We start from the raw sequence: 22207 nt of genomic DNA, 5'->3' as shown, positions 1-22207 counted from the left end.
AGTCTTCTGATTTCTAGGCAGTGCTCTTCTCACTGCACTGAGGTCTATTGTGTTGGACGCCTGGGTTTCCATGAAGCTCACTCAAGGAAACATCTCCAAGCCTTTCTATTTCAGGAACCCCAGACCCACAAAACGGCTATCTTGACAGCGGTGTGCACCCGCCCTGCAGTTCTCTCTAACGTGCTCAGCCACCCATGTGATTGTCTGATAGTCATTTGCCGCTTCCTGCACATTTCCACAAAAAATACCCAGGCTCTTATCTCCCAGCAGTACAGCTTCCTTCCGTCACTACTAAGCAGACACTTCTACTTCTCCCTGCCTCCTAGTATTGCTGTACGTACAGTATTCCCACACAACACCGCACAAAAGGTCTTTACAACCCAAGTGTGACAGAGGTTGGGGAAAATTCATTTCTTCAATTCCCCAGTCTTGAAATCATAGTTGCCTTCTTTTTCGCTTTCTTTTTCCTTTTCCTTTTCCTTTTCCTTTTTCTTTTCGAGACAAGGTCTCACCCAGACTAGAATGCAGTGGTGTCATCATAGCTCACTGCAATCTTAAACTCCTAAGCTCAAGCCATCCTCCTGCCGGAGCCTCCCAGAATGCGGGGGTTACAGGGAGAGCCACTGTGCCAGATTCTGTTGTTGCTTTATCAAGTAAAGAAATTCTCACTCAGATTGCCCCCAAAATGGCTGTCCTTCTCGGTGAACTGCCCCTGTCTAGCCTGCTTGTTGCTATAACTATACCAGCCATTTATTTGCAAGCTTCCTTGGGACATCTCAAGCATGAAGGACTGTTTTTATCGTGCTTTTCCTTTAGGTATTTACATCAAGTAAAATGTCTGTACCTGACACATAGAGACAGCCAGCAAATAGGCACAGTCAAGAAACTATAGCTTCTGTTCTCAGTTATAGGAGTTTCTAGAGTAGAAACAAATCATAGAATAACTCTCTCTTTTCTCCCATTTTCAGCCCCAAACATTTTTACTTGGTTAGTAAGCAGGTGCTTACACGCTTATCACCACAGTCATCAGGCTGATCTCCCTCCATGCATCTGTCTCGGATGGCTCTGGAAGGCAGTGGGCTCCCAGGAGGAACAGTCACCTACTAGGCACTCATTGATTTAGAAATAAGCATTTGTTAAGGGATCTCAATTGTTAGGTTTTGTTTCAGGCCTTAGAAACACAGTGGTGAACATACCCAGGCAAAAACCTCTGTCCTCTTAGTGCTTACGTTCTCATCTTGTATAAACAATAAATTAGGTAAGTAAATAAAATATAAAGCATATTAGTGATAAGAACTTAGAAGAAAAAATCGAGCAGGGAAGAAGCTCAGTGAAAGGGATTCGGGCAGGCTGCAGAAGCCAGGCCTGGCTTCACGGAGGAAGTTGGGGAAGAGCTGGACATGGCTGGTGGAGTGTGGCAAAGACTGAAGGAGAGGAGGGGACGAGAGGAGGGAAGAATATCAGGACACCTGAGGCTAGAAAGGAGGTAAGCGTTTGCAAGGGATGGAGAGGAGGTTAGCTGACATGGCTATGACACAGGTTCAAAGTCGTGGGAGGAATATAAATAGATCACACCACAGAGGATGGTGAAACTCTCTCCATCTCAATTAGTGAGATTCTAGCGCTGTTCTGGGCATTACAGGGATCCCGCTCTACGACGGCATATCCAGAAGGCTGTAGTACTAAAAAGCATCACATTTAGGGCTGTAATGTCCTCACTGGCAAACTGAGACCACAGAAAGTGACTGAATTTTCCAAGGTTAGACCATTAGTAAGGGACAGAGTCAACTGTAGAAATCAGATATTCTCCCTTCCATCCTCCCTTTCTCCCTTCCTCTCTCCTTCTCCTCCGTCCTTTCTTCCTCTGAGTTCTCCTGCCCTCCTGCCCTCCTGCCCTCCTGCCATCTGGCCTTCCTTTTGGTTCTCCTAATCACCAGAAATGCTCTCGTGAGGTGAAGATTCCTTGAGATTTAGTTGTAGTCTATTTCCCTTGGGAATTAAAGACACTAGGCAAGTCGGTCTTGGGTATTTTCTTCTCTGTGCTGACCAGCACTAACCTATTAAATAGGAGCACAGGACCAGGACAACAAACATCAAGGCACCGTAGCTGCTTCTCCTAAACTGTTTCTAGTGGCAGCTGCATCCCCTCTTTATGCTGTCACAAGGGCTCTACCCAAAGGACAGTAAGTCGTTCTGCTACCCCTCTTTGCGACTTCTTTATGACACAAGCTTAATTCAGTGATTTAATTCTCCAGAAGGGAACAGGCAGTGAACAAAGGGCCAGGTCCCAGGGTTAACAAGCAAAGTCTCATAATGTTAACTGCTGTCTCACCTGGGAGAAAAATATGTCTCCGACTGTGCCTAAAGCACAAGAATTCAGACCAGGCAACAGTAAATACGTATTGCTTTCTGGGATGTTTTGTCTGAGGCAAGCAGAGGCATCTAAAACAATTTTATTGCCCTAGGAAGGCATTTTATGTTCAGGATGTTCTTTTTAAAAATAGCTATTTTAGTGCCTAAATTGTTGCCTGCCTCACTAATGGTTTTGTTTTTAAGTGTTGGAAGAAGAGAAGCCTCTGGAAACTGACACTTTCTTCTTTATTTTCCTTTTATGTTCCCTTACTCCAACACTTAAAAGTGTCGCTCTGAAGATGAAGTCTTTTATGGCAGCTCGAGGGAGTGGAGGGACAAGACAGAGTCCTGGTCCCACTGCTGCTTACTCAGTGTGCAGCGGGGTGGGGGTGACGGGCAGAAAAGAGGCAGCAGGACAGAGCATGAGCAAGGAGCACACGTTATCCTTCACCTTTTAAAGCTCTGTCTGGACAATTGAATTATTCCTCCCCTCTTTGCACCTCTTTGAATATGTGCCTGGTATGTGCCTGGTATGTGCCTAGTACCATTATCATGTACCTTTTGGAAGAATACTGAGTGTTGTTTAAGTAGTTGTAAATGAAATGTAAACTATAGGATCAGCGGTTGCATTGTTGAAGTGAGGAATTAACTCCAAGTTATATAAAAACACAAGTTCACAAATCACAAAGGATCATAGGTGCTAACTGCTAATTGCTCACGGCAGTTACTCCTTATTTTTAGAATACCACAAGTTTTTTCCCTGAGAAATTCTATGTGGATCCCTAATGCGTAAAACAGGAAACAAAGCAAATCAAGACAAAAACCAAACAAACGAACCTAACATCACGTAACTGATGGGTCATCCTGATTGTGGGACCTCAGAAAGGCTGGATAACTGCTTGAGACCCTAAACCTTTGCATATTATCTTGTTGAGGATAAAATAAAGTAAATTTCATCAATTATGAAGACATTGTAGTCACAATGAAAGATTCTGGGAGAGAAAATCCTTGAGCATTAAAGAGAAATGTTTTCTAATATAACATTTCAGCGACCATGAGAAGTAGAGATTCTTTAAATCAGAACAGCTTGCTCAGTGCCCCTTAAAGCATGTTATATTTGAAGCTTTTGGACTTACTGATTACTGATTTTAAAGACTTTCCTTGGTATTTTGACTTTTCAGAGCATCCTTCCTTTGAGGGAGTAGCAGGGGGGCAGGTGGGAGATGGGCTGGGTGTCTCCTCCTTGCTCCAGAGTGGAAGGTCAAGCTCCTGTGTGCCAGGACAAGAATATTCTGTGGGGGTGGGGTGGGGGGTGCAGCCCTGAGCATGGTGGTTCTGAGCAGAAGATGAAGGAGACGCAATCATTTTGTTTCAACCCTCAGAACAGCATTACTCCAGGAGGCCCTGAAGTCTGAGCCAGGGCCATGGAGGGGTCTGTGCTCAGCCCCACATCCTGGGAGAAACGGCGGGCCTGGCTCCGTCAGAGCCGGAACTGGCAGACCCAGGTCCTGGAGGAGGAGGCTGCAGCCGCCTTGCAGGATGTCACCGATCCTGAGCCTTCCAGCTTGGATGATGTTTTCCAAGAAGGTAAGAGACCCTTAGGCATCAAATGGATGTCTGCATCATCTTGTGAGACAGTGGGACAGCAGGCACAGGTCTGCAGAGAGTGGACAGAGGGACCTTCGTTTAGGGCGGGCTCTCGGTGAGGCTAAAATGCATTTACTGGGAGACACGAAAGTAATGCAAGATATGAACTATGTGAGAAAGAGAAAGGCCTAGGATTAACACAAAGAAAGGGATGTGTTTTTGCACCATCCGGAGAAGCTTCTATGAGAACCTTAGGCTAGGGACTGACTCTCTTTGAATGCTTCAGGGCGTTTCTATTCTGTCTTATCAAAAGACCGTTCTCAAGCCTGATGCCTGGACTTTGGCCACAACGCTGTCACTTAAAAGCCACATGATCTTTGAGAAGTCACTTGCCTCTCCAAGATGCACTCGTGCAGTTGGAGGGGAGGAAACTTCCCTACACTCTCCTCAGAGCTTCTTTCAAGTTCAAATGAGACCTAGGACACAGGAGTAAAACAAAAATTCTAATAGAAATAAATCCATCCTTGCTTTTTCAGTAGGTATCAAAAAGCACAAACACAAGATTGTGCTTTTTTTTTTTTTTAAGGAGTATCTATCCCATCCTCAAAACTTAGAGAAGAGAGCAAGGGCCTGATACTTTCCAGGGTTCTGGGAGGAAGGGGGAGGGGAGGCAGAGAGAGAAGAAATAGCTACTCTTCTTATATGTGGTTATATTGCTCTTAAGGAAAAGCCTTATGAGGGAAGACAGGTGCATAGGGCACCTTATATAAACAACACCTCTGTTATAGGGAGGCAGTCTGGTTTCCTTCAGTTCTCATGGTGATCTGGTGTCTGACTTTTCTAGGGAATCCAATCAATAAGATTGAAGACTGGCTCCAGGACTGTGGGTAAGTGCAGGACAATGGGATTGGGTGTGGTTGATGGATACACTAACAGGCACAGATCCTGAGAATTCAGATTCAGAGATCCAGGGAACCAGGCTTGAATTGGGTCTAAAGATTAGAAATGAGTCCAGGCACAGTGGCTTACATCTATAATCCTAGCACTCTTGGAGACCAAGGCAGGGGGATCACTTGAGCTCAGGAGTTCAATACCAACCTAAGCAAGAGCAAGATCCTGGCTCTACTAAAAATAGAAAAATTAGCCAGGCATTGTGATGGGCACCTGCAGTGCCAGCTACTTGAGAGGCCAAGCCGGGAGGATCGCCAGAACCCAGGAGACTGAGGATGCTATGAGCTAAGCTGAAACCATGGCACTCTAACCTAGGCAAGACTGAAACTGTCTCAAAAAACAAAAACAAAAAACCTGATTAGAAGTCAGGTCGAGATGGTAGTTGGCAGGGGCATTGGAGGTGTCTGGGGTGGGCTGGTAATCAGAGTTGTGAATCAAGTGCAAGTTGGAGCTCAGGCTAAGTCAGACTGGAGGTCTGCAAATACAGGCACTATCTGGTCTGAATCTAAGGGGCGGAAATCCACATCTGTGGGAATGGCTGGGCTCAGTTCCAGATACCATCTATCTGCTGCTTTCTCCTCTGTACTAGAGTCTTTCTTATGTCCTGTACAAAAGAAGAGGAGTTCAAAACCTGACCACCCTAGAAGTGCATTAATGTACATAGTTACCGTTCAATAAAAAAAAAAAGAAAAAAAAAAAAACCTGACCATTCTTACTGAAGTGTGATTCATCACTGGGTTTGTTTCTACTAAGAACCCATGTGGGGCTCAGGGTTTATCAGTCATTCCAGGCAGTGGAGGACTGGAGCAGGTACTCCAAGGAACAGTGTTATCTCTCTCCTCAGAAACACTTTGCGCTATGAGACCCCACATCGCCAGCCTATGCCATTTTAGGCTCAGTCTTCCCAGACACAAAGGGAAGGTTTCTGTGGCCTAGTTAAGTCTAATTGTTTGTGTAATAATGAATTCTCAGAATGTATAGCTCCTGCCTGCTCCTTATTTTCCCTCCAGGAATGTCTCAAGCTTTATATAGTCTTTAATCTAAACTCATTTATTAACTGATGTAAATAAGCCCATCCTTGCTTATTTGGTGGGGGATAAATAGCACTGAATAATACAAGTTCATTTATTTCAACTCTGCCCAGGAAGGCAATGCCAGGAAGGATTGATTTTGTGTTTGTTCCCATTGTTTACAAAACATATTGTCCTAATTTTATTCACAATTCATTGACTTCAAAGTCAATAGAAGGTACTCAAAATACAGAAAGAAAAGGTTGGAGGTAACAGAAATATTTGCAGGTTTTGGTAAGAAACCTAATCTGAGAACCTTCCTAGAATTTAAAATGCTTCACCAGACATGAAAAGGAGAAAGATTGGCTCAGTTAATGTCTTTATCTCATTGATCACTCCAGAGTCTTACCAATTCACATCAACAATTACTAATTGTGCACTTGCTGTTTAGAAAGATGCCAAGTAGTTTAAAATATGCTTCTTGACTGCAAACATACAACATTCTAGTGGAAAAGAATAAATTCACAGATGAAATGTTTCAGCAGCAGCACCCAGAGACAAGACCAGAGCTAAGATATCAGGCCAGGTTTATTGAAAGGGACTGTGACCAGCCTGAACAGTGCTAAGAGGGCATCAGTGCCCAGAGGCAGTTAGAGATCCCTTTTATGTGGGGCTGGGGGGGGTGGGAGGACAACTTCCATAGCTTGTCCAGAGGGCATTGATGAGTTAGGGTCCTTTGGGATGAACTTTGGGGGGGTGGGGCTAATTAGATTCTTTGTGTCTTTTGTCTTTAGGAGGAGAGAGGGAGAAGAGAAGGTGGGGTTCATGTAGGGCTGTGTTAGACCCCTCAACATTCCCAACTTTCATTAAAAGGGGTGATGAGGACAACAGTCAGTCTTCTGAAACTCCTTCTAGCTGAACAGGGTCATAGTTGTCCTCAGGAGAATGAGTCAGGTGCTGGGAGAGCTGTGCAGGTTTGGAATACATAGGGGGAAGGTTTGGGAAGTACTAGAAATTGGGTGGCAACTTCAGCTGACATCCTTTTTAGCCCATCTTGAATAAATAAGGACAGGAACTGGGTGATACAAGGATGAGTGAACGTACCCAGAGATGAGCCTGAAGCCCTTATGTTCAGGCCAGATTTACTGAAAGGGGAGTGACCCGCCTGAGCAGCGCTAAGCTGGTGTCTGCCTCTGGGGATGACCCTTTTTATGTGGGGCCATAGAGGGTGGACAGATTTCACAGCTTGCCCAGAGGACCTTGATGAGTTAGGATCTTTGACATAAATGAGGGGTGGGGCTAACTAGGTCCTTTGTGTCTTTGTCTTAGGAGGAAAGGAGGAGGGGGAGGAGAAAGAGGAGGAGGAGAAAAGAGTTTGTGCGAGGCTGCAGTAGGCCCCCCAACAATAGAAATATAAGATTATAATCTCTAGAAATCACCTTTCCCTTCCATGCTCTGGATTGAAACTTATGCTGAAAAGTTGGTAGAGTGAGTGGAAAGATCCAAGATTTGAGCCTAACTACAAGCAAATAATTGAAATTCTTTCCATCATAGACTCCTGATCTATAAAGCAGAAGACTAGAATAATAAAGCTTCCAAATGTCTTGTGAAGTTGAAATGAGATGATATATGAGCACGTGCATGATGCTCTGTAACAATGTGTGCGTAGTAAGGTTTGTAAGGGAGTTTTATGCCTACTTACAATTATACAAAATAAGTCGACCTATCTACCTATCTACTTTATTTATCAGAAGAAAACGTAAGCCCAGAAATGATACACACCAGCTCTTGGATAGTGGTTACCTCTAGGGTTGAAAATGGTAGGAAAGAATGTTGTCAAAGCTCCAAGGGGGTTGGGGGGGGCCTCAGTCTCTGTCCAGTTGCTCATCCCATAAAGATTCAATTATTGAGAACAAAGATTGCCAAGGAAGAAAGGAATTTTTAATACAACAAATGTCTCATCTTTGGGAGAAAACAAGCCTGGCTGCCTCAAATAGAGTTGTATCTCTAAGTAAGGAAGATCAAGGCCTTTTAAAGGAGAGGTCATGTGCCTTGTGGTATAATTAACAAGGATTTATGTGCACTGGGGGCATGTTATAGGGAATGGTGAATCTAGATTGGTTTAAGAATTCTTCTTAGGGGAGTTCAGAATCTCATGTCCTTTATCTTGCAGAAAATCCACCATTTCTTAGAAACAACTCAAAAGTTCAAATAGATAAGAGAGAGTATTATAAGAAATATAGAGGGGTCTTTGAAACTTGTTCATGGGGCCATTTACAAGAATGTGAGTAAAATAAGACTTTAGTTTTATCTTTAATGTTTTATTTATTTATTATTTTATATTACCTATTCTTTAATACTTTATTTCTTTATGAAGAAAATATGGCAAAATGTTTACATATTAAAATAAAGTGATAGGTTCAAGGCATCTGCTATAACTTTACTCACCTGTGTCTTGAAAAAAGTTCCAAGTATTTAAACTTTTTAAAAGGTCATTAGAAACTTTATGAACATGCTTGCATTTGTCTTTGGAAAGGGAATTGTTAGATTAAGAAAATATTTCCTATTTTCTAATTCTCTCTAATAAATATCTAATACTTTTTGATGACATGGGGAAACCAGAAAAAAGTTAAAGGATAATGATGGTGATTGACAACAGAATACACTTGACTTTTGACAACAGATAATGAATAAGATAGAAGACGACAATGCATTCTAAGTATGACATGCTGAGTTATCCCAGTCCTTGATTCTTAGCCTATCAGGAGCACAGAGTAAAGAAAATGAATGAAGAATCCACACTTACTGGTTAGCAGTCCACTTGTTGCCAGGTGCCCCAAGAGGCACTTTTTAAATTTCATTTAAAGACTATACAGTTTTCATTTTCTTTATATCAAATACCTTCTAGCAGCAAGAAGGTTTTCTTTAAAAAGAAAAGAAGAAGAAGGCTGTTTTTTTCTGACAAGATCTCTGAGAAAGTCCCCTGACATCTGGGGCAATTCAATGTTAGTATCTCTCAGTGTCTATTCTGTGGGAGGCTTGATGATGTACGACTTTACAAACTGTGGCTGTCCTGTTTCCTTTCTCCTCTTACTCTCTCAGGGGATTTTCTGGGACATGAATACGTTGCTCCTAAGCCATCAAAGGTAATGACTTGGTAGCCCTAATGTCGTCTATGTGGACTTTACCGTAAACATCTACAGGCAGCCTTCAGTGGGAAACGCTAGAAGTACCTAAAAGTCGCCACACGCTGCTTCTCACAATCACCCCCCCACCCACACACACACACACACTATCTATAACTTGAGTATACAGGAGAAACAACACCTTAGCTCCTTTGTTTCAGATTCAAAATGATGCTTGGGGCCCTGTCAGTGTAAGAGTGGACAGAGGGAACACCCGATCTAGTTCCTAGTCATGGAGTTTGTGGCCGATGCAATAACCTGGGAAAGGCCTGGGACTTGGGTGACAATCGTGAGGTGTCAGATGTTCATGCCCAGTGAGAGGACATCAGCAGATGTGTCCGTCCTGCTGCAGTAGCTCCCGCATACCCATAGAAATACCTACCACCCCAAGGCTCATCCTGGACCAGTCTTCAAAAAAGAAAATAGAAGTACCTAGTAAGGCACAACCAGAGAAGAAAAATGTAGAAGGACCACCCAATAAAAATTTGTATCTAGTTAATTGCAATGAGTTTGTTTTACTTTGGACAAATCAGGAATTTTATCGGTGATGTTTTTAATGTAAATTTTATTTTAGTATAGCATACACATTGGCAGCATTTTCCCTTTCAAAATAAATTGTATTTAAGCATAAAATGCTTGCTGAAAAATAAATGAGTATTAAACACAAAGCTCAATAAATTTTCACAAAGGGTAAACCCATGAAACTGAAAGAGGTCATTACCAGTGCTCCAAACTCCGCCTCTCTGGGCCCATCCATTCACTACTCTGCTTCCCGGGGAAACCAAAACCTGACTCGTAGCATCATAGCTAAGTTTGGGAATTTTGAGGAGAGCTTTATAGACACAGACGCGTACATACAGAGTGTTTTACGTGTGTTTCTTTTGCTTAGTGTCATGTGTGTGATGATCGTCTGCATACTTGCATGTAGCAGGCCATTCTTTTTTATTGTCATATAGTATTAAATTGCATAATTACCATACCATTTTTCCATTTTACAGTACATAGAGATTTAGGGATGGTTTTCTATATCTGGGTTATCATAATCAGCATGTCTTCTAGGGATCATCTATTGGCATTGGGTACTACCTAGAAGTGGATTCGTGGTGTGTTTTAGCAGTATTTCTAGTCACAGCAGTCCTTACTAGTTCCTTTGCGGGGTAGCAGCACAAGCATTAAGTGCAATACTCAATCCCAAATTTCTAGTATTTGACTGTATTAGTTATAGTATTTGCATCAGCAATAATAAATATTAATTTATACTAATATTTTTATAATATATATAAACACATGATCCTAGTAGTATAACACATTTTAATATAATTATATATTATAACCGAGATATACATTTGTAGTTATAGTTGTATTATCAGAGTTACCTGTTCTCAATAAACCTTGATGTACCATCTTGGTTTTTTGGTTTTTGGTTTTTGTTTGTTTTTTTTTTTTTTTTTTTTGGTTTTTTGTTTTTAATAAGAGGAAAGGCTTTATTCACCAGCCAGGAGCTTATGGCGTAGAAGAAATCCAAATGGCCGCGCTCCCCAACTGGCTTGATCTTTCCCTTTTTATCGACAGTCAAAAAGTTCCACCCCAGAAGTGCCGTCTTGTTTTTATCAAGACATATCAAAATTTAAATTTTGGAAAACACGGTTGATTTTTTACACTATTGAAAGGAAGTTACCAGCAAAAGCTGTCTATACATGTAATCATTTATTTTGTTAAAATTTCAACACAACTTTATCTATAGATGTTCAATTAGTAAGCCCACTCCCGTTGCTAAACATTCCATGAAGTAACATTCTAGTAGCCTGAGAATTATCTGAATCTCGGAGACTGACAAAGGAGAAGGCTCCTGTGGGCGTAGCACCAAGAGATTCCTGCAGTTTCCTTGGGAACTCACTTTACCACCCTGTCTCCCCTCCAGCCTCTACGTGAGGTTGCATTTAAAGCATCATGTACAACTTCCACTTAAAAACTTTTAGTAAAGTAAACACTACAAAATTCACAGCATGCTCAAAGTGGACTCAGATAATGATAATATCTTGGGATCCAAATCTTTTTCCATAATACTTGAGAACTAAGAGTCACTGTTAGCCAGGACTGAAATGTAGATATCCCGGTCCCCATGGAAAGCTTTTTCACAGAATACTTGATGTACTTGTTTTGGACGCGAAACTTTATTCCTTTTTTAAAAACTGTGTTGTCTCTCACTACCATTTATGCTGATTTCCGTTTGTTCTGGTGGAGATGGTAAATGTTTGATAAGACCATATCTCAAAATGTAAGACTATCTCTAACAAGAATGCAATTTCTGCTGCTTCCTAAAAGACATGATATTAAGCAAGAATATGATTCGAGAAGAAAGGAGATGTGGGTAGATAAGGTGACCTCCTAAAAATTGTAAGAAAACTTAAATGTTTCAAAATGATGACACCCATATGCCTGTTTCTATAAATGTCTTTCCCCAGTTGTGCTTCTGTGTTCTTTCTTTTCAGCTTTGCATAAAGACTAAAGAATCATTGCTAAGCTGGCTTTAGAAGAAGTGTCCAGGATGGCAGCAGCACAATTTAAAATGTAGCACATTCCATTCCCAACTCCCCTGGTGATTTCTACCAATTTATCTGTGAAGTAACCACTCTCTTAGTTTTCTCCAGTATTAATGTGAGCAAATTAAATACTACTGACTTGCATTGGAAAATGATAAGAACATGTGGTAGATATCTGATGAAACCCCCCTTGGAAAATTTCATGATCTATAAAATAATCTATAAAATTGTCTTGGGGTTTTAGATATTCTGAAGAAGGACTCTCTGAGGAAGCAGGACGGTCAATCTATAATGGTGAGTAGAGGTTCTAGAACGATACAGCTGTGTGTGTGTAAGAGTTATGCACCTGCATGAGAATATGCATGCATCATATCATGCTTGAGTGCTTTGAAACTGTCTGCAAAACACACTTTAGTGGTCAAAGGCTGCCCAGAAAGTCCAGAAGGAAAGTGCTGGCTCAGAGCTCACAGGCTCACAAATACTCCAAAGGTTACCTTCCGCTAGGGGCTGCTCGGCTAACGGCCACTGCTATGAGAACAGAACATTTTCAAATGTTTGGTTTATGTGTGTGAGTACACCCCCCACCATGTGTTCACTATTTGGCAGGGATTTTATACATGACTGGGTGACATGGAGCATGGGGCAGGTTGGCTATTGGTGAGTGTGATATATGTGTGATTCTGAAAACATGAATGTGATTTCTGAGGCAGTGTCTAGTTGGGGGTAGTTTTGCAAACCTGGATATCTAGTATGATTATGTGGCTGTTCAAGGTCATGTGTAGATGTTCATGTTTGCAGGGGTGTGTATGTGTAGGTGTGTGTGTTCCACTCTGATTTTCTGTGATTTTCACCTGATTATTTGACAGACTGCTCCAGCCATGGGACCAGCTTTGACGATGACTTGACCCTCGGAGCAGAGGGTAAGCAGCACAGCTCTCTGAGGCTGGGTTGAGGGACGGGGCTGTGCATTTGATAAATTAAGATAGGATGAAAAAGGGAAACTTTAAAAAGAAACAGCCCAGCCCCGGGATCTTATCTACAGGGAAAGAGGAGTCTCATTACAATCTAATATAAAACACAGAAAGCATCACATGCCTAGAAACGTGTTCTCAACAACCTGCAGTGACCCATGATTCACCATTGGAATTTTCCTTAAGCCCCTGGGAAGATGGTAATGTATAAAATCACCGTAACATCTTCTGCCCAGACATCTTTGAGGCTGTTTTCTGTATAGAATGCCCAAAGAAGTCGGAGTACCGGGTGTAAGAGAGAAGGACCAAACAGCAGGTAGATAAGGGCTTCAATAAGGATAAAGGCCCAGTGACCCACCAGTGTCTCCTGGGGCTGTAAAGACCGTGGTATGACAGGAGCACAGCCTGAGGGGCGGAATGACTCTACCCTTTCAGGATGGAGGAGCTCTTACTGGGTCAAAAGTTCAGAGCTCAAGGCCAGTTGTTCTCTGTCATGTCTGTCCCTACTCCTGGGCTGTGCTTGCTAATCCTGAAACCCCAATTAAGAGCAGAATTCGTGGGGAGTTCAGATAGCCTATGGCAGTGGCAGAATAAATAAGAGTAGGCTGAGTTTTCAGTTCAGAGGAACAAGTCCGGTGATTTTCATTTCTCTTCTAACTTCGACTTTTTCTTTCTATTCCTCATCCAGCCACACTGCTGGCTACCAATGGCAAACTCTTCTCCAGGTAAGTGTTAGGTTCAGCCAGGCTGAATGATGTCTCCTTTCAGAGTGAAGTGGGGTAGTTTTCAGAGCTAAAGAGATGAAAAACAAAGAGCTAAAGACTCACAATAGTGAAATTTTCCAACCAGTAATGAGGGCATAGACCAACGGTTCTCAACCTGGGGGCTGTGACCCCTTTGTAACAACAAAAATATATTGTGGCATTAGGAAGGTTGAGAACCACTGGCATAGACTGTGTTTCCTCTGTAGGTGGTTCAAAGGTACCAGTAGAGGGTGAATAAGCCCAGCAGGGATTCCCTGAAGCGAGGGTGCAGACTGGGGAAAGATTTGTATGACACCTGCTTTGATCTCTACAGGAATTTCCTGGAGACAGCAAGGCCTTGTCAGCTACTTGATCTTGGCTGTAGTTTGGCTTCTAGCAGCATGACTGGGGGAACCAACAAGACTAGTTCAAGGTAGGTGCTGATTTTGGCTGTGTGGGAGGGTGAGGAAGGTGAGAAACAAAGGAAAGTGGAACTGTGAGCTGGTGATGTGTTCCTATAGTGTCCCTGCTACCTGGGAGGCTGAGGCAGGAGGACGTCCTTAGCCTAGGAGTTCAAGGCTATGGGGCACTATGATCATGCCTGTGAATAGCCAGTGAACTCAAGGCTGGACAACATATCTCTAAAAGAAGAAGAAGGAGGAAGAGTGGAGGACATAGACGAATTCTCTCTAAGCTGAATGCTATATGTAAAACATAAGTATCTCCTTCCACTGGACCTTGTACCCAAGAGGTGTGGTACTTGGTTCCATCACAGTTCTTGGGTTCACAGTATGTGCTCAACAAATAATGTGTTAATAAGTTGACTAATTTGTTGAATGAAGCAATAAAATATTAATTCATCAGACAATTTTATATTCCCTATGCAAGCCAGACAATGTCTCCATGGAATTTGAAAAGATGAAGCAGAAAAATAGGTTCCTCCCAGGAGCTCAAAAATTCAGTAGTGTGGACTACTGGCAATCAGCTGGCAAGTAGCAGTGCACCTGTCAGAAGTCATATTTCTTTGCATATGCAAATAACTTTAAAAGAAAATAAAAAGTGGTGAAAACTAATGTGGTATATCAAAAAGGATCTAAAATTTGGAGTCAAAATTTGAATTTGAGACCTGGTTCTGAAACTTAAATTTTGTCACATGACTATGTTTACTAACCTATCCTCACTGAGCCTCAACCCTAGCCACACCTCCAGCTCAATTAAACCAGAATGTCTGGAGATGAAATTCAGATATCTGCATTTTTAAAAGTCCCCCAAGTCCTATTCGGACATGCAACCATGGTTGAGAACCACTGAGCCAGTCTTATGCCCACAATTCACAGACGGGAAAACTCAGGACTGTGGAGATAAAATGGGCACCCAACTGGCAAACACAAGAAACAGATGTGTTTCTTGGCTGCCCAACCATTAATTAAACAAGATGGTTCCTGTTTCGAAGAAAAAGCCAGGCATTTTTTCTGAAAAGCATGATTATCCAACGTCTCAAATAATCCACAGTTTCCCTTAGCTCCTCTTTAAAATGAGATACTAAACTCTAGGGTCACCCAGCTTGGTGGTACTCAGATCCAGACATAGATACAGGTTGGTGCTATCCTGAGAGAGAGAAAGAGAGAAAACGCAACCTTCTGTGACACTGGACTTCTGTCCTGAAAATAACGCTATAAAGAGGTATACCTGTCAAAACCAGATTTTGAATGTACTTGTTGATTCATTTTTACCTTTAGGGAGAGAATAACAATTTTTATCTTCAGGGTTCTCTGTTCCTTACACAGTCACTGCCTCATTGACCTGCACAAGCACAAGTCAGCTGGCAAGTGGCAATACACCCGTCAGATGCCAGATACATCACAGCAAATGCATGTGGGCACCGAGTAGTTAATAATGCAATCACAAAATTTATTTGCATCTGTACTGCTTTTCATCTTTCAAAGCACTTTTATATTTACTTAAATTTTAATTCATTGGCAGTAAGTTATTCAAAGTACTTTGCTACAATTTTATTCAATTTTTATGACTCAGGCTGGATTGTAATTCCCATGTTTCAGAGAATTTAGGTTCAAAGAAGTGAAAGCTTTTCTCAAAAACTTCACAGTGGAAGGTAGAGAAATGGCCAGAAAGGAATTTCAAGGTCTCGATAGTCTGAGTAGATATTCTGTAATACCATATGTCTCAAAGTCACCTATCCATGGAAACTTCCTCTTTGCAGGATCTCGGGGATGACAGTCTGAGTAGATATTCTGTAATACCATATTTCTCAAAGTTGTCACCTATCCATGGAAACTCCCTCTTTTCAGCATCTCAGAGATTCTGGACAAGGTGCAAGAAGACGCAGAAGACGTCCTCTTCAGTCTGGGCTTTGGCCAAGAGGACCACAAAGACACTTCTCGGATCCCTGCCCGATTTTTCACCACCCCTTCTCAGGCCAAGGGCATAGATTTCCAGCTCTTCCTGAAGGCTCAGGTGCGGAGGATTGAGATGGAGGACCCCTGTCTCATGCTGGCCAGTGAGTGTTCCAACAGACATCCCCTCCCTTCTCCCACAGCTCTGGACTTTCACAATGGGGTTCAATGGCTGCCCATCCCACTTTCTCTCAGTAGCATCACTTCACCCATTGTCCCTTGTGTCTATTTCCTCCTACATTGTCTTCAATGAAGATAGAAAACTCTGGTGTCTGCTTATTTCTCTTGAAGAAACAGCCTTCAAGAAGCCTCAGACCTATTACTTTCTTTAGGCCTTCTCCCCTTTAGCTGAATCAAATCAGCACACTGTCTTTAAATCTTATCCCTGTTTTCTATTTCCAAGTTGGAATATCTACTCAGGATGGGGAGTGAAGAAGTCGAGAAAGTCAAGAGAGGGGTGCCTGGTGTCAGAAGTCTAAATGGGAGAAATACTAGTGGGGAAATGGGCCACTTTTCTCTGAATTTTTGAGCTTTGGGGAGACTTCTGAAGGGGGAAATCTAAAAGATAATTTTCTAATGAGCCCCAGACTCACCATCTTCAACCCTTGTACCCAGGCAGGTTTAAGCAGGTACAGACACTGGCTGTCACTGCCGATGCCTTCTTCTGTCTCTACTCCTATGTGTCAAAGACACCTGTCCAAAAGTTCACACCATCCCACATGTTCTGGAATTGCAACCCAACTGATGTGCCATCCATCAAGATTCTAGCCCCAGAGCCTGAACCTTTCTCACCCAGAGAGCGTCTCCGGAAAGCCATCTCTAAGATGTGCCTGTACACATGCCCCCGAGGTCAGTCATCACCACCCTCCAACACTCCCCAAAGGAACAGTTTGGACCAAGTGGTATGGGAAGTAATGGACCGAGTGAGAGGTGAGAAGCTGGGCCTCCAGCAAGACTCTGAGTTTGGGCAAAGCAAACAAGAAGACCCTGTGCCCCCTATTGGGGGAACAAGGCTGCCCACTTCTCCCTGTCCATGTGTCCTCTGCTCCAAAGAGGAAACACAGAAGGGGATGTCCACAGTGCTAACGTCAACACAAACCCTGGATTTTAACTCCAAGATACCCTGTTACATACATTCTCTGCCCAGAACAGATCCACAGTGGACCACAGACCCTGCGCAGGTGAGGAGAGAGCTGTGGACTCTACAGGACACCAATAAGGAAGCCCATTCAACCAAGGATGAGACTTTCTGGAAAAGAAAGAGCAAAGCAAGGAAGAGCCTGTTTCAAAAGAATCCCCTGGCCAGGAAAATTAAGTCATTGGACTTGCCCTTCACCTGGCAGGACTGGAAGCAGAGCATAGACAGACAGGAACTGCATCAGTCTTTAACCCAACAGCTGCAGGACACTTTTGACTTGGAGGAGGAGGTAAGTGGGTTGGAAGTGACAGAAAGACTAGCAGAAAAAAGCTGTAGATTCTCGCCCAGAGGATGAAGAGCTAGGACCACTGGGCAAAGAAATCTAGGTTCCTTGTCCTCACAAGATATGTCACTTTTTGAAATAAATTCAAAAAGTATTGGTAGTGGATTAATACAGAGGCAGAAAGAGATCTGAGCCTACTTTCTTGAAAGCAGCCAGGTTTTCAGAGCTGCTTTTGTAATTCTTATCTGATCTGTTCTCCATTGAGTGTTCTCATTAAGCACACCTGCCCTTACTATTTGCAGGAGTCCTCAAAAGAGTGCAAATGGAGGTCAGTTTTGCAGACGGCTAAAGGCTGTTAAATAAAATATTTTCTTTAACCTTGACAGAGACGTAATCTTAAAGACCTAGAAGTCCAGGTTCCATGTAGAATTCTCAGATGCTGAGGACTTCTGTGTTAAAACATGGCAGTGTGAGCAGAGCCACTCCCCAGTTTCTGGCCTGTCTTTTTCTGTTCCCACGCCCAGATCTGTCCTATGACATAAGGAAACTTACAACCCACATGTGGGTACCCCAGCCTATGTATCCAAATATCACAAGTTCCTACCCACACAAACAGCCATCCATCAGTCATCACTCAGGCCCATAGCCGTGTACACTAGTGCCTCCACTGGTCTCATCCCTCAAGAGAACATACATCAGACAAAAACAGTGCAAGTCCCTGCAACAGACTTGGAGGCCATTTGACCAGCAGATTTTTTTTTGATTCTGGGTGACAGAACATATCCCAGATGGGACAGTGCAGCATCTAATGGGGTACATCCTCTGAGTCCACCAGCTCTTTACTTTGTGGACCCTATAAAACTCAAAACTCCTCACGCCTGGGTGTATAAAAGGTAGTCTATTAAGTGTTAGTATCTCTTGAATAAGCTTTCAAATCCTTGCCACAGACCAGACGTGGTGGCTCCATCTCTACTAAAAATGGAAAAATTAGCCAGGCATTGTGGTGGGTGCCTGTAATCACAGCTACTCTGGAGGCTGAGGCAAGGAGATCACTTGAGCTCAGGAGTTTGAGGTTGCTGTAAACTAGGCTGATGCCATGGCCCTCTAGCCTAGGCATCAGAGTGAGACTCTGTCTCAAAAATAAAAAATCCTTACCACAAGGAGATGTGATTATTTGTAGTCAATTGCATGTGTGTCACTTGTCATTGAATATAGAGCTTCCTGTCTTTCTGCTGGGTCCCTAACACAATAGAAGAGGCCAAGTCCTCCAAGTGTCCCCCTTCCCCTACACCACGTGCCTTTCCTTGCCCCATTCCACACCAGTGCTGACTGTTCTGTGGGATCTTGTTACAGGTGCGAAGCAGCAGTGAAGAGGAGCAGAGCCTCTGGTCCAGCAGACCCAGACAGCCCTGCTGCTGCCAGACTCTTGCTAGTCAAGATTTATGAAGTAAGTGGGCCTGTCTCTCAGGCAGTTCTTCTCGAAACTGCACATTATAATTACCTGGGGAGAATTTTTTTAAATACCCATGATAAAGGGTACCACATCCTGTGATTCTGATTTATTTGGTATGGCTGAATTTTTTTAAGTTACCCCAGGTAATTCTATCAATATTGCAGCTGGGAAATACTTCTTCAGATGACTGGTGCTCAGGCATGCATCACAATCATGTGGAGGGCTTGTCAAAATACAAATGACTCTCAGAGTTTCTGATTGAGTAGGTCTGGATAAGGCCCAAGAATTTGCAGTTCTAACAAGTTTCCAGTTGATGCTGATGCTGCTGGTATGCTGATCACAGTCTGAGAACTGCTGGGATAAGAGAAATTTTACAAAACCTTGCTATTCAAAGTGTGCTGTAAACCAGTAGCATTAGCATTCCCTGAGACTGTGTTAGAAATGCAGAGTCTCAGAAGAGAGGGGAGGCAAGATGAGTGACTAGAGACTACTGGTCACCAGATCATCTCAGACAAAGAAGAAAAAGTTGTAGTTAAAAAAAAAGCATAGGTCAGGAAAAACTATGAAGGAAAAGTGCCAGAGATTACATAGGAAAAAGTTGCAAAGCAGAAAAGGAGGACGATTTTGCTAGAAATCAATGCCTGAGAGGCTTGGGGCCCAGTACAAAGGCTGCTAGGGCATCTCAGGTACTCCAGGCTGTGGGGCGGGCTCAGTGCCAAGTGACCCACCGTGGAGCCCAGCCCTGGGCCCAAGCCCCCAGCAAGCCCCCCTGCCGCTGTTTTGTGCCATTGGTCCCTGGACAAGCTGCTGCTGCAGGAAAGGAAGCCAGCGCCAAGCAAGTTGTGAATTCACGTCTCCTCCCAGGGAAAGCAGGAGTAGGTGCAGGTCCCCCTACTGCCACTGGAGGCATTTATCCTGACGCCACGATCAGAAGGAGACCTCAGGAAGAAACAACGTGGGAGAGCAGAAGCAGGACACAAACCTGTAGCTTTCAAAGAAAGAGGAGTAAACTGCAGACAAGTACCTACGTGCAGACAGCTTTTCTCAGAAGGAACATTGTAAAATCATGGAGAAGCAACATGCGACCCTCAGTAGTAAAAAAAAGTAAAGGTAATAGGGTGATATATTTGACAAATGGGGAAGAATAGTAAGGTAGAGCCCTGGTGTGCTACATTCAGCCCATAATCACCGTGGCCAAGTTATGAGAGGGCTCCCTCCACCACCACAGACCTCTACTCGGACAGTCTGGGGATCTGCCTGTTGTCTGTGAGGAGTCATTGCACCAGACAACAGGTGTGGTGGGAATCAGCCAGTAGCTAAAGACCTGGTGCACAGGGCCAGGTCAGCATGGGACTCCACTCTGCGTCAGCAGCCTTCACATTGCTCCCACTAGGCTGGAGAAGAAGCAGACTAATCAGAAGCTCCTCTAAACCATATCCAGTGACTAGAAGACACGCACCTCTCCCCTACAGTGCAACAGGATTTGAGCATCGGAATCAAGTGGGGCACTACAGGCCCCAACCTGAGAAGGTGACCACTTTGGTGAGTCCTGGGGTGGGGCAGAGAGAACTCCATGGTCCCTGGGCTACTGAAACTGACCTCCAACTACATGACTTGGCATCTGCACCCACCAACTGCACAGCCTTGGCTTGCTCTCTAGGTTCAAACTGCCTACCACCTGCTCTGCTTTAATCCCCCCATTCAGTCAGAGCAGCTCCACAAGCCCATACAGCCCTGCTTCTGGCTCCGAGGCTGCTCAGAGCCCTGTTTCTGGCTCTTCCACAGTCCTGTCTCTGAGGTTCTTGTGCTGGAGCCTGAGCTCCTGCCAAGCCCTGAACACTGTCCTAAGATTCCAGCACTTCCAGCACAGCACTTGGGCCCCAAGACTCCACCCTTGAGGCTCACCATTGCTATAGGGCTGGCAGACTTTCTCCAAAGTCCAACACCCCATCAGGGACCCCACAGCCTTGACCTGCCAGTACATTGGGACCTGGTTTATGTAAATGCCCATAGCCTGGGAACCCTGGAACACTGCTTAGATAGCCTCACCCAGATACCATCATCACCTCTGTGGGGAGATCCCAGGCAGAGAAATCTACAGAATACAAACCTCAGCTCGGCGCCTGTGGCTCAAGCGGCTAAGGCACCAGCCACATACACCTAAGGTGGCGGGTTCGAATCCCCAGCCCGGGCCCGCCAAACAACGATGGCTGCAACCAAAAAACGGCCAGGCGTTGTGGCGGGCACCTGTAGTCCCAGCTACTTGGGAGGCTGAGGCAGGAGACTCGCTTGAGCCCAGGAGTTGGAGGTTGCTGTGAGCGTGATGCCATGGCACTCTACCCAGGGGGACAGCTTGAGGCTCCATCTCAAAAAAAAAAAGAATACAAACCTCCAGTGAAGAGGATCTCAAACAACCTATGACTATCTGGTGAATAGCCCAACACTCAAAACAAACAGGCTTAAGCAGAGGTAATCCCAGGTGAACAGAACAAGTCAGAACAGCTGCATTACAGGCTTCTAGTGCACGTGCCCCTCTTCTGCCATGTCAGCATTCCAGAGTAGGGAGAAAAATACACATCTAGTGTTTCTCCCCTTCCTCTAATCAAGCAAGAGGGTTCCCAACAAGGAACAGATGCCCTGCAGACCTATTAGTCCTGAGTTGAGAAAAGAGATTTCAGATCACAGGGAAATCAACAAAAGAACCCTGGTGATATGGGTGGCACCTGTGGTTCATAGGAGTAGGGCACTGGCCCCATATGCCGGAGATGGAGAGTTCAAACCCAGCCCTGGCCAAAAACTGCAAAAAAAAAAGAACCCTGGTGACATGATAAAACAAAACAGTTCAATTCCACCAAAAATCACAATGGTGCAACAGTAGTGAACTCCAACTACAAGGAGATTGTTAAAATGACAGAAACAGAATTCAGAATACAAATGGCAACTAAGATGATTTGAAGTGAAGAGAAAGTTAAAAACCAACAAAAAAGAAGCCAAAAACAATATTTCAAAAAATTAATGAAAAAATCACTAAAAAGCTAGACAACATAAGAATATAATAAAACCTAAATGAATATAAGAGTCATTTAGGGAATTTCAAAACAGCAAAAATCTTCAGAAATAGACTAAATCAAGGATAAGAAAGAATCTCAGAGCTTTAAGGCAAGGCTTTCGAACTAACCTAGTCATTTAGACTAAGAGGCAGAGAAGAAAACCGAAATGATGGAGAAATCACTTACAGAGATATGGAACTATGCAAATTGAACTATAATAACATATGAATAATGGGATTTTCTGTGGGAAAAGAAAGAGCTAAAAGCATGGAGAAGATATTCCAGGAAATTATTGAGGAAAACTTTCCAAGTATCACCAGAAATCCACACATCCAGATACAAGATGGCCATCGAACCCCAGGAAGATACATAGTAAATAGGACATCTCCAAGGCACATAGTAATCAACCTGATCAAAGTCAAAATTAAAGAAAAAATTCTATAGGCAGGTAGACATAACTAACCACTGACATATAAGGAAAAATCAACTGCCAACTTCTCCATGGAGACTTTAAAAGCCAGAGGGGA

General features: G+C 43.5%; 1 protein-coding gene across 1 annotated transcript in view; it reads left to right on the top strand.

Annotated features, from left to right (window-relative positions):
• TESPA1 (thymocyte expressed, positive selection associated 1) overlaps window positions 1–22207 on the top strand; it is a 36506-nt gene that overhangs the window by 3390 nt on the left and 10909 nt on the right. Inside the window, exons 2-10 of the mRNA XM_012805496.2 lie at window positions 3735–3939; window positions 4784–4826; window positions 11873–11922; window positions 12495–12548; window positions 13288–13324; window positions 13677–13775; window positions 15652–15860; window positions 16372–17183; window positions 18531–18624. Of these exons, the coding sequence (XP_012660950.1) occupies window positions 3777–3939; window positions 4784–4826; window positions 11873–11922; window positions 12495–12548; window positions 13288–13324; window positions 13677–13775; window positions 15652–15860; window positions 16372–17183; window positions 18531–18623 (1560 nt within the window). The 5' untranslated portion in view covers window positions 3735–3776 and the 3' untranslated portion in view covers window position 18624. The remainder of the gene's footprint in view (window positions 1–3734; window positions 3940–4783; window positions 4827–11872; window positions 11923–12494; window positions 12549–13287; window positions 13325–13676; window positions 13776–15651; window positions 15861–16371; window positions 17184–18530; window positions 18625–22207) is intronic.

This window comes from Otolemur garnettii, unplaced genomic scaffold (genome assembly GCF_000181295.1).
Source record: "Otolemur garnettii isolate 467f Iridium unplaced genomic scaffold, OtoGar3 scaffold00043, whole genome shotgun sequence".
NCBI lineage: Eukaryota > Metazoa > Chordata > Mammalia > Primates > Galagidae > Otolemur > Otolemur garnettii.
This window is presented reverse-complemented; position numbering and strand designations above follow the sequence as displayed.